Below are 12,616 nucleotides of genomic sequence, written 5' to 3' on the forward strand. Positions count from 1 at the left end.
CACCGAAATGGATTGTTTACTTATTTCAGCCCACAAAAGAAATGTGAATATGGCCAGTTCAGTCAACTGAGAAAAAGCAAAAATTCCATACTTAAATGTTTTATTGGTTGTCTTTACAGGTTGGAAGCCTACAACACATGTGATTTAAATAAGACTATCTCTTTCATTAAAGTTTATTAGGATGCTGATTTTGGATTTACAGTTCTGCGTTTTTTATGCTTATTTATGCTATTCGCGAAAATTAAGACTCATGCTAATGTATCAAATGTGAAGATGAGATTTTGGTTTAAAAATGTTTAACAAATATATAATTTTATGCATCACATGGTGCATCAATTGAATTAGTATTATGAATCAGTATGGAAGAGATTTCCAAAATTGCAAAGTGATGGCCTACCCTTAGAATAGGTCATCAATATCAGATCAGTTCAGAGCAGAGTTTATTGAACCGGAATACGATTGGTGAAAGACTGACATGTGGCAACCCCACTAGATGTGTACACTGTTATAGTGGAAGTATAATGCTACTTTAACTAAGTTGTCATTCAAGTAAAGTGGAGCTGAGCTGCAATAGTGCTGCATGACCATTACAAAGTGTACAGAGCCATCTGTTTCTGTTGTAATGTACCAGAAAAACAGGCTGAAATAAGATAACACTAGAGATGTAAGATGAATAAATGATGCTGTTTTGTTCTAAATTAATAGGATAGTTGTATTAATATATATATTACAACTAAACATAAAAAATTTAGACAAAAATATAATGGATCAGGGCATAGCAGCACTTGTATTATGCACATAGCATTTAACAGAAATCCTACAAGTATATACATATATGATATAGTCATCAGATGACTAATTAGTTACCAGAACCATAGGTCTCTACAGATATAGTCCAATAAAGAGCATCTAAATACAGTGATTTTACAAAAATTTTTTGTAGAAGGTGAACTGTAAATAGATAGATAGTATATATTATTTAAATGATATACTTACAAATGATAAATTGACTTTAATCTTAGTTTTATTCATATGGAGATATAATGAATTTCTCATAAAAATCTCAAATATTGTACAAATTAGTGTAGAGAGGTTCAAAAGACAAGATGGGGGGGCTTCCCTACAATCCAATGGGAATCAATATAATCACCATAGGCCAAACACCCACACACAGGTTCAACTGTAAGCCACTGACCTCACTAGTAAACCTCATTAAGTATAAGGAAAATGTTCGTTCTTGTACCGTGTTAGCCAGTGGGTTGGAAATATAAAAAAAAAAAAAAAAAACTTGATAGTCTTCAGTAGTTGATACCTCTTTAATGGCTAACTCATAATGATGACAAATTACTGACGTTTCGGAACCTCTAGGGTCCTTTATCAAAGTAAATTTAAAACATTTCTGAAGGAGCATATTTATATACAGAGGAGGCACATAGGGTGTTAGAATTCCAGGAGGAAGGGGGGGGGGGGGGTTGTTAGTAATTGGTAGAGGCAATGTAAACACTTACAGGTCCTTATCAGTTCACACGTTCCTGTAAAGAGACATGAAACTCTGTGATAAATTCAATCCACACTCCAGTGTCTGAAGCAGGGTCATGAATTTGCACTCATGAATGCGTCATTCTCTCTTTGATCTGAAATTCCCTCTCAAAACCAAAATTTTCATGTGATCAGTGATATTATGATCCTCATTGCAGAAATATTTTGATACGGGGAGGTCCATTCTTCATTCTTTAATTGTATGGAGATGTGAGTTCATCCGCATTCTAAGCTGCTGTCCGGTCTCTCCAACATACAGATTATCAGTGGAACATTTGATGCACATTATTAAATACACTACATTAGGTGTGCTACAGGTGAACGTACCTCGGATTTGATATCAATATATATATATATATATATATATTGGATTGAATATCAAATCCGAGGTACGTTCACCTGTAGCACACCTAATGTAGTGTATTTAATAATGTGCATCAAATGTTCCACTGATAATCTGTATGTTGGAGAGACCGGACAGCAGCTTAGAATGCGGATGAACTCAAATTGCCATACAATTAAAGAACGAAGAATGGACTTCCCCGTATCAAAACATTTCTGCAATGAGGATCATAATATCACTGATCACATGAAAATTTTGGTTTTGAGAGGGAATTTCAGATCAAAGAGAGAACGACGCATTCATGAGTGCAAATTCATGAACCTGCTTCAGACACTGGAGTGTGGATTGAATTTATCACAGAGTTTCATGTCTCTTTACAGGAACGTGTGAACTGATAAGGACCTGTAAGTGTTTACATTGCCTCTACCAATTACTAACAACCCCCCCCCCCCCCCTTCCTCCTGGAATTCTAACACCCTATGTGCCTCCTCTGTATATAAATATGCTCCTTCAGAAATGTTTTAAATTTACTTTGATAAAGGACCCTAGAGGTTCCGAAACGTCAGTAATTTGTCATCATTATGAGTTAGCCATTAAAGAGGTATCAACTACTGAAGACTATCAAGTTTTTTTTGTTTTTTTTTATGGTAAACCTCAGGTTTTGTAGTTAGGTTGGCTCTTGCTGGCTCCACTTGAAATTGTCAAACAGCCAGGTGGACTCTCACTCAGAACCAATATGTAGCCTGAGTACAGTCTAATAATAGCCTAATTTCTACAGTTTAGTTCCTAAACCACAGTTCACTCTTGGGTCCTCTTCCAAGGCCACCACACAGATAATTATTTACATTGACACCTTGTGGGTGAGAATATCTTGTAGACAGTTCCCAGGAGGTCTTCTGGTGGGCAGGTTTGGTTAATTTTTAATACCTCAGTGTTAATTGGTCAAGAGAGTTCCCAACTGCTTCTGAACCACAGACAACATATGCAATCTTGTGACCCCACAACAGAGAGAATTCTGTAGAGACCCATACATAAAATAAAAAAAAACTGTTTTACCTTATTATTCAAAAGGTGACACTACCAGGGACACTACCCATTGTAACCCGTTCTATGTATGGGCAACATATTCTAAATGTTTTTTTTTCCAGATTCCGCTTGAAGATTCCGCTTGAAGATTTCCATTGATGGAGCGCCCACCACCTCCCGTGGCAGCCTATTCCACTCTCTCAATACCCTCACTGTCAGAAAGTTTTTCCTAATGTCTAATCTGTATCTCTTTCCCTTTAGTTTCATCCCATTGCTTCTTGTACTTCCTTGTGCTAATGAGAATAGGGTAGATCCCTCTGCACTGTGACTACCTTTCAGATATTTGTAGACTGCTATTAAATCTCCCCTAAGCCTTCTCTTCTGCAAACTAATCAATCCCAGTTCTTTTAGCCGCTCCTCATAGGACATGGTTTGCAGACCTTCCACCATTTTGGTTGCTCTTCTCTGGACTTGCTCCAATATAGCGATGTCTTTCTTGAATTGAGGCGCCCAGAACTGTACACAGTATTCCAGGTGTGGTCTGACCAGGGAAGAGTACAGCGGAATAATGACCTCTCTTGATCTAGATTCAATGCTTGTCTTAATACATCCCAGAATTTTATTAGCCTTTTTTGCAGCAGCACCGCACTGCACTTTCTTTTTTAATGAAATCTATACTAATGTTTAAAACAATATTGTAAAAAGTATTTATATGCATATTTTTTTTTAATAATACATAAATAAGTGGATATTTCTAATATCTACTTTGCCAGTTTAAGGAGGTAAAATATACATGAGGTACATTGTAAGTGGTGTACACTGGATGAGATATGTTAAGGTATCTAAACTCTGCATTTTTTTTCCATCTTTTTTTTACCTTGTGGATGTGCCAGGAATGGGTCGTCCAGTGTCCACAAGTACACACCAGCAGTATCCTGTGGATGGGTGACATTGTACAGGCTTGTATAACCCTCCACTTGCACACTCAGGAATGAATACATTGTCATTCTTTGGTTGTCTGGCTTCTTCTAATGCAGACTGGTGTTCCTGATCACAAGATGATACTGCACAAAATAAAAACAATGACAATTTTAGAAATATTGTATTTTAAAAATGGAGCCTCAATTACAACTGTAGTCCAGGTGAAAAAGTGAAAGCAGTATCTATAACCACAGAGAAAGAAGATGAACATTGGCGCACAAGCTGACTTCAGCGCTTCTTTACTGGGTTCAAATAAAAACAGGCATACCAGGGACAAGTACCTGTTTTATTCAATCCCCATAAAGAAGCACTGAAGACTGGTTGTGTGCTGCTGGTCATCTCCTTTCTCTGTGGACATTTGGACTATATTACTTTTAGCGTGTCCCTAGACTAGCTTCTGCAGCATTTAAAGCAACAGCTCCAGCTAAGTATCCTGCTTCTTCCCATATTCACATTGAGCAGTTTTGTAGTGCCCGCATTTCATTTTTTCTTTTTTCTATTGTGAGAGAGTGAAGGGTGTGGTCTGGGAAGACAGGTATGTCCCAGCCAGCCACCTAAAGGGTGTTTGGTAAAAACTCACACCAGGGAGGTCAGCTGACTAATCAGGCCCTAATAACAGTCTGAGTGTGAAGACTAGCAGTGTGGCCTCACACTGACAGAGTTGAACTGTCCAGACTGGACCTCCAAAGCAGGTATTGTATCACCCGTTGTATTGCCAAGGTGGGAGACTGGTAGCCAGTCTCCTGTATAGTCAGGAAAAAGTTTCCTTACGTTTAAGTTAGTTTCTCAGCCGAGAAGCAGTGTATGCGTTACATGTGAATAAAGCCCGAACCTGTGTGCAATCCAGTGTCTGTGTCCCTGTTTCCTGCACTGCTACAAGCATCTAGCGGAGTGATTTCCCACACTATATATATCTATATGTATCTATAACATTGGACTAGTTTTCAAAGCTGTCCTTGCCTTTGACCACAACCCCGGTTCTGACTGTCAGCTAGCAGTAGTGCCTGAATATCTGCACTGTTTGCTTGTACTCTGGAGCCATGAGGTAGTATACTGTATGGGAATAATAACTGGGCCATTAAAGTGTTGAGAGAAATGCGAATTATTACACTGTGTGAGGCACTGAGGGGGTATTATACTGTTTTCAGGACACTAAGAGACATTATTCTGTAGAGAGAACTTTTTGTGTGGGCTTAAAAGGGCTTTACACTGTGTGGGAACAGTAAGGAATTGAAGACAGATTCATATTTGCCAATTTTCCTATCATTTTCAGGAGGGTCTTGGAAAAAGGGTGACCACTAGGCATCTCACAAAAGGAGGGATTGGTATCTTTAAAAGAAGATATAGTAATGCGGCTTTCACACTTGCGCCTTGAGGTGTCCACTGTGATTCCACCTAAATCCCCGGAAAAACAGTATATGGACGGCAAGAAAAAAACACACAATTCTTTCCTATATTTTCTGTATAGACAGGTAGCTACGATGAATGAATCTAAAATTGATTGAACGAGAAATATCATAGACTGTAATAGTCTTCAGGAAATGATGTGCAGTTCCCTCCTCAGAGACCAGAGTGATGGCACACAGAGCCCTACTTGTGCATGTAAAATGTTACTATCCTGCCCTTTCTGTTAATGAAGATGAGACTGAGGCCTCATGCGTACGTCATATTATGTCTTTCTACTCCATTGGGCCTATAATGTACATTCATGCATTTAAGATGCATAAATTGTCCACAGCTGCTAGTCTCTCCTCCCTGTACTCGTCTCTATAGACTTTTCCATATATAACACTGACATATGAGCTATGAAAAAACAGGACATATCATTACATTGTCATGATTGTTAGTGGGCATATATTTCATATATATATGTATAGTTACACAAAAAGGATAAAATAAAACTCCACCAAAAATGTTAAAACATAATTATAATAAAATAGCGATTTAAAGAATATGCCTAGTCTAATCAAAAGAAATGAAAAAGCAATTACAAACAGTTTCTTTTTCTTTTCACAGTAACTATTAAAAGCAGTTGTTGAGGGTCAGAAAGTGTGGAATATGGTTTGCATCCAGTAAAGGAATAAACAGGTCTCTGTTTTTCAAGAGTGTTAAACTATGCTGATGTTTATTTCAGTCTTGTGGTTAAAGTCTCTTTATGACTCTTATGATCCATCATCTGCTGTGCAAAGCATATAAACAGGAGGAATTGAGATTCCCAGTACTCTGATTAATATTGCACACGTGAATGCTAGTTTTGGACTTAAAATGCTTAGTAGAAAGAGGTAAATAAATCTGCAAATTAAATATATGTAAAGTGTCTGTTTGCTCTTAACCCCTTCCTGCCAAAGGAATTTTTTGATATTTGTTTTTCGACTCCCCACCTTTCAAACTCCATAACTTTTTTATTTTTGAATTCTCAGAGCCATATGAGGGCTTAATGTTTGCAGGACAAACTGTTCTTCATAATGGTACTATTCATTATTCTTTACAATGTACTAGGAAACTGGAAAAAATGGGGTGGAATTGGAGAAAAAGTGCATTACAGGCTTTGTTTTTTAGTTTTTTTTAGGGTGATGTTAATATTTTATTTTCATTGCATTTATTAAACCCCCTAGGTTTCTTGAGCCCCAGGGTTCTAATCACTGATGCAATACATTACAATTCTAATTACAAAATATTGGCATTTGTATGACAAGCTATATAAAGCAGCCTTCCAAACATTTGTATGGCAGGCTGCTTTACGTAGCTTGTCATACAAATACCAATATTTTGTAATTAGAATTGTAATGCATTGCATTAGTGAAATGTTTTGTGTATTTATAGGCACAGGAATTTTGTAATGAATTCACCAAATTAAAATATGATAAAGGGTATTCATTACAAAATTCCTGTGCCTATAAATACACAAAACATTTTACAACGATGGTCATCTTCTCACGGTATTAATAATAAATAAATAAATGAAAAAGAAAAAGGAAAAAAATGGAAGAATTATTTTTTATGATATGTGACCTATAAAAACACATTCATGATGTTGTTATATTTTAAACCAAGGGGACCCTATGCATCATCTTTCTGGATCCACATGGCTTCTTTTTCTAAGAGTAATTTATGCCTTTTGCCTCCATAACATGGGACAGGAAAACATTTTTTTCCTGTAAATTGGAACACCAGAAGAATATAAGGGATATGGTGGTTAAAAAAATAATGACCAGTTGGTCATAAAACAGGCTGACAAAAAGGGAATACAGAGGTCATGTTGTAGGCAATTGAAAGATATACACATACGCATACACACCTTTGAAAAAAAGACACAACAGGGATAATTTAGGCCAAGTTACAGTGCCATTTAAAAGAGGACATTTCACCACCTCCACCAGTTCAAGTGCTTAGCATCTGTAAATGGATGTTGTTCCACTGATTCCAGTGCAGTTGGGATTTTCTCTATAGACTCCACCATACAGACGCGAAATAACATATCAACCAAAAATAACAGCACTGATTGCTTGAATGGTAAAAAAAAAATTTCAAATGTGCCAGAATCAGTGGAGCTGCACTTATTAACAAGTGCTAGAACAGGAGTTGGTGGAGGTAGTGAGAGATCCTCTTGAAGGAATCATAAAAGAAAACTTTTTTCAAAGTGAATATCAGAGAAGCACTTGTAAAATATTCACGTATACTAGGTTGTTACTTCTACCCAAAGAATTAAAAAAAACCTCTTCTTTACTCTTCATATTGAAATCGGTATTACGGAACCATTGTTTCAGTATCAATCAGAAAAAACATCCACCTCAGAAAATTCATATAAAATGTAAATATTTTATTGATATTATATCAAAAGACATATAAATACATACAAAAATTGATGGGAAACAAGGATATATTATCCATAAAAAAACTAAATCCCAACTCAAAAGGTGGAGAGACCCAGGAATATATAGCCAAATGAATATAGACACATACCATAGGGAGGTGAGGTAAAAAGTCAATCAATGTCACAGAAAATCATAATTAATACAAAGTTGCAGTGCAAAGGGTAAGCAATGATACAATATAATTAAGTGAATAGCAACCATGTTAAGGAAGCAAATACAAGGATACATGGACCCCTAAGAGTAAGTAAGTGACAACCATATTAAGGAAAACAAGTGAAAAAACGCCCAAGGAAAGTAAAGGAAATAAAGTTAGAGCATATCTGGGATCAACACCACTATGGCCCGACGCACGTTTCGTCTGTATACACAGACTTCGAAGACTGTGTATCTTAGTTCTGATAACTAAGATAATGTGAATGCTGTGGTGTTTAGGAAGTCTACTGCAATAAATGTATTACTACAGTACAAAAACTTTCTCCCACAACATGCAAAGATGACTTATGGCCAATTTGGAAGTCTGAAGCGGATCAACAATCATGAAGAAGATTTCTTAAGATAGGTGTAAGACTTGCAAATATGACTCGTTAAGAGAGGCTACCCAAAAATTTTTTAAGAGACAGACCTTTGATAGGGCTAAAACAGGGGTAGGGAACCTTCGGCTCTCCAGCTGCTGTGAAACTACAACTCCCATCATGCTCCATTCACTTCCATGGGAGTTCTAAGAACAGCAGAGCAAGTATGCATGCTGGGAGTTGTAGTTTTGCAACAGCTGGAGAGCCGTACGTTCCCTACCCCTGGGCTAAAAGGATAGATCATACAGACCTCTTACGAAACAAAAGTAGGATAAGAGATAAAGGTCATAGTAGGTTTTCATTTTTGTTTAGTAAGATAAACTACAAATTAACCCCTAAATGAAAACCCTTCCCCCACTTAACTTCTGATTTATAATTACCCAGACACTTTCTAATAATCCGGTGACATTCTGTTTCACTGCCTCCGAAACAGAACATCCACCAGAGTAAAGTTCAAATAGGCTTTATTTAGCAGAGCACTACGTTTTTCGGGCTGAAGCCAGCCCTTTACTCCAGTTCCCAGGTCCAACTGTCTAATTCTACCTGAAAAAAAGAAGTGTTGGTGGTTTTAACACTTCTTTTTTCAGGTGGAATCAGACAGTTGACCTGGGAACTGGAGTAATAGCTAATTACACTTGATAAAGGGCTGGCTTAAGTCTGAAACGCGTAGTGTTCTGTTAAATAAAGCCTATTTGAACTTTACTGTGGTGGAAGCGCAATTCCTGAAGATTTGGGTCTCTTAGCGTGTCCATTCTTCTATTGGTTGGCTACAGCCTGGGGTGTTTTGGAATCTTTGCAGCTGTTATCCCCACACAGAGAAGAACCCTCTGGAGATTGGTTCCAACGCTTTCTAAAAGTTGTGTGCCCACAACTCTATCAGGTGAGAACCTGTCTTATACCAATTTGGTCACTGGATTTCAGTATTACTACACTATGGGCTGCTTGGTGTTGTGTTTTGTTTCCTTTTGAAAAATATATGTGTGTACTTTTAACCCATTAAAAGCACTAACAGACCTTTTAAAAAAAGATATTTTGTCCAGAAAATCCCTTTGATAGCCTTTTGGCACTACAAATCAGGTCAGTGATCACAAAGAATTGAGCCCTAATTAAGAAGGATCCCATTCTGTATGGAGCCAAAAACATGTGATAGGACAAATGATGTCATTTACTGCTTTCACTGTTATCTGCTGGCAGGACAATCAGTTCAGATAATTGTAGTTTGTAGTTTGCTGATAAATCCCTGTCTGTTATCTCTATTTGTAAACACACAGATAACACTGAGTACATTCTCTACAAGCATGTGCATATTGTCTGATCTGCAATTATATTAGATTTCTAGTAATTATAATAAGTATTGTGATACTTCATAGTGTCCTGTTCAGCAAGCTTTACCCCAATGACAACAAAAATCTGCAAAAAAAAAAAAAGTATTGTTTTAGACTGTACCTTATAGGGGGTACAATCGAAAATAAATAAAGTTAAAGTAAAATAAAAAAAAAAAAATACCACACTCACAGCAATGCAACATTAAAAATTACAAAAAAAAAATTACAAAAATAGAAAGAAAAAAATATTTTATAAACATTTTATAGCACTTTGTGCAATAAAAAAAAATTATACATGAAACTTGAAAAACAAACAAGAGTCCCCTTCTTTTTTGGTTACATTGTCCCAGATATAATAATAATAATAATCATCATCATCATCATCATCATCATCATTATTATTATTACTACTATTATTATTATTAATATTTTAACCTCTTAGGCCTTGTTCATATATTTGCATGGGTTTCCATTCGGGGAGTCTGCTTGGGAACCCCGAACGGAAACCTAAACTGCATAAAAAACAGTTACCTTAGGAAACCCGCAGACCCCATACACTATAATGGGGTCCATGTGGTTTTCGCACAAAAAATGCGGAGAGAAAAGTGCTGCTTGAACACAAAGCAAAAAAGACCACTTGACCTTGAGTAAGTCAGGATTCCCCAAAATGGTTTGCAAGCAAACTGCAGTCAATCTTGAAGTATGAGGTATGGGTGTGAGATGACTGATGACTCAGTGGATGACTCATAGCCACTATAAAACTGCTCAAATAGGAAACGTACAAGGCTCTCTTCACAGTGCATTTTGTGAGAGAAATTGCATTGCAAACACTTTAAAATTGTATTACATTAACACAAACTAAAATTATGTATGCACAAAAATACCCATGCACTTTTTGTACTCACATAATTTATTTCCAGCTTTATCAGTGTATACATTTTTCAGTCACAGAAATTCATTTTGTTTCACAATATTTTATTTTGTCACATTGAATGTTATTTGTGACACAAAATAAAATTGTGTGGGAAATACTTCAAACAAGCCAACCAATTAAAGGCTCTCATCATTCAGAAGTTACTGAGCAAGCATTGGAACTGTTAGTGACACCTGGAGATTAAACTGATAATGTGCTTCGCTATACAAATCATAAGAAACATATATTTTATTTTTTGCCATGGAGTATTTTGTGGAAACAAATTGATTTTGTGACTACAAAATTCATTCTGTAATCCAAAACATAAATTATGTACTGACAAAATGAATTTTATGATCACATTGTGTTACTGTATTTCACACTAGGGAGAAAAGATTTAAAACATTTAAATTGGGTCCTATCATTTAAACTCAATTTTTTTCTGCCTATCACGTCGGAATAGCAAGACTATTTGTCTCCCAACTTTAGATGTCTTCTCCACGCCACCGTTCCACAGAAATCCCGGGTTTTTGCCGGTATGCAAATGAGTTCTCTCGCAGCTGGGGCTGGCCCCAGCGCTCAAACAGCACTGGGGGCATACCAGTGCTGTAAGAGACCTCTCCAGCGTCACCTCCATCTTCTTCAGGAACGGGTCTTCTTCGCGTCTTCTTACGGGGGTCGGCTTCAAACTTCTAGGCCTCGGGCCTAGGGCAAAGCCGACTGTGCATGCCCACAGGCCACAAGAAAATGGCCGCTTGCACAGTATTGTAAGCGGCCAATTTTCTTGCGGCCGGCAACATGTGCAGTGCTGCAAGAGAACTCATTTGCACACCGACGAAAACCGGATTATATACCGTTTGGCGGCCCGGAGAAAACATCTAAAGGTAGGAGACGAATAGCCTTTCTTTAGGCTATTCCTACATGTTAGGCAGAAAAAATTGAGTTTAAATGCTAGGATCCCTCTAAAGATTTATATGCAAATTACGGTATTTTACTGTATAAGCATTTACACAGCGGCATTTCACTTCAATAAAAATTCAATCTGTGTCCAACTAACAATTTTGTGTCGTGTATCACTCATTTGTTTACATATAGTACCAGGGGCGTAACTACCGTGGTAGCAGCAGTAGCAGCTGCCACAGGGCCCGGACCATTAGGGGGCCCGGTGACAGCCGCTACCGCTGCGTTTTTTTTTTTTTTTTAAATAGTCCGTTACGGGTCCCATTCACTTGCTGATCCTGGCTGGGCCGGGATCGGCAAGTGACACCGCAGGCCCCACAAACACTATCATTATACTCGGGGGTCTTTACAGACCCCCGAGTATAATGATCAGCGGACCAGGAGACGTAAGGAACATAACAAACAGTGTTACTTACCTCTCCACGATCCTGCCTCCGACCTCCCTCAATCGTGTCTGACGTCTCTGACGTCACATGACCCGGGTCTGCTTCCCGGGTCATGTGACGTCCGACGTCATTAATGCAGGACAAGAGCGGCAGCCGACAGCCTAGGAGCCGGGCACAGGTAAGCAACTGGTTTTTTTAAAAAATGTTTTTATTCCCCCGGGTCTCCGATTATTATACTCTGGGGTCTGAAAAGACCCCAGAGTATAATAATTGTTTATGGATGTCCACAGTGGGACATAATACTGTGTGCAGGGGTCACTATTGGGGTTAATTCTGTGTGCAGGGGCCACTATTGGGGTTAATTCTGTGTGCAGGGGACACTATTGGGGTTAATACTGTGTGCAGGGGCCACTATTGGGGTTAATTCTGTGTGCAGGGGCCACTATTGGGGTTAATTCTGTGTGCAGGGGACACTATTGGGGTTAATACTGTGTGCAGGGGACACTATTGGGGTTAATTCAGTGTGCAGGGGACACTATTGGAGTTAATTCTGTGTGCAGGGGACACTATTGGGGTTAATACTGTGTGCAGGGGACACTATTGGGGTTAATACTGTGTGCAGGGGACACTATTGGGGTTAATACTGTGTGCAGGGGACACTATTGGGGTTAATACTGTGTGCAGGGGACACTATTG

The 12,616-nt window shown here is 38.0% G+C and overlaps 1 protein-coding gene across 1 annotated transcript in view; it reads right to left on the bottom strand.

The window, feature by feature from the left end:
• The window catches only part of SMOC2 (SPARC related modular calcium binding 2), a 240,022-nt gene that overhangs the window by 97,055 nt on the left and 130,351 nt on the right, over positions 1-12,616 (bottom strand). The window contains exon 8 of the mRNA XM_075267794.1: positions 3,786-3,972. Coding sequence (XP_075123895.1) covers positions 3,786-3,972 — 187 coding nt within the window. The remainder of the gene's footprint in view (positions 1-3,785; positions 3,973-12,616) is intronic.

This window comes from Leptodactylus fuscus, chromosome 3 (assembly GCF_031893055.1).
Source record: "Leptodactylus fuscus isolate aLepFus1 chromosome 3, aLepFus1.hap2, whole genome shotgun sequence".
Lineage (NCBI taxonomy): Eukaryota > Metazoa > Chordata > Amphibia > Anura > Leptodactylidae > Leptodactylus > Leptodactylus fuscus.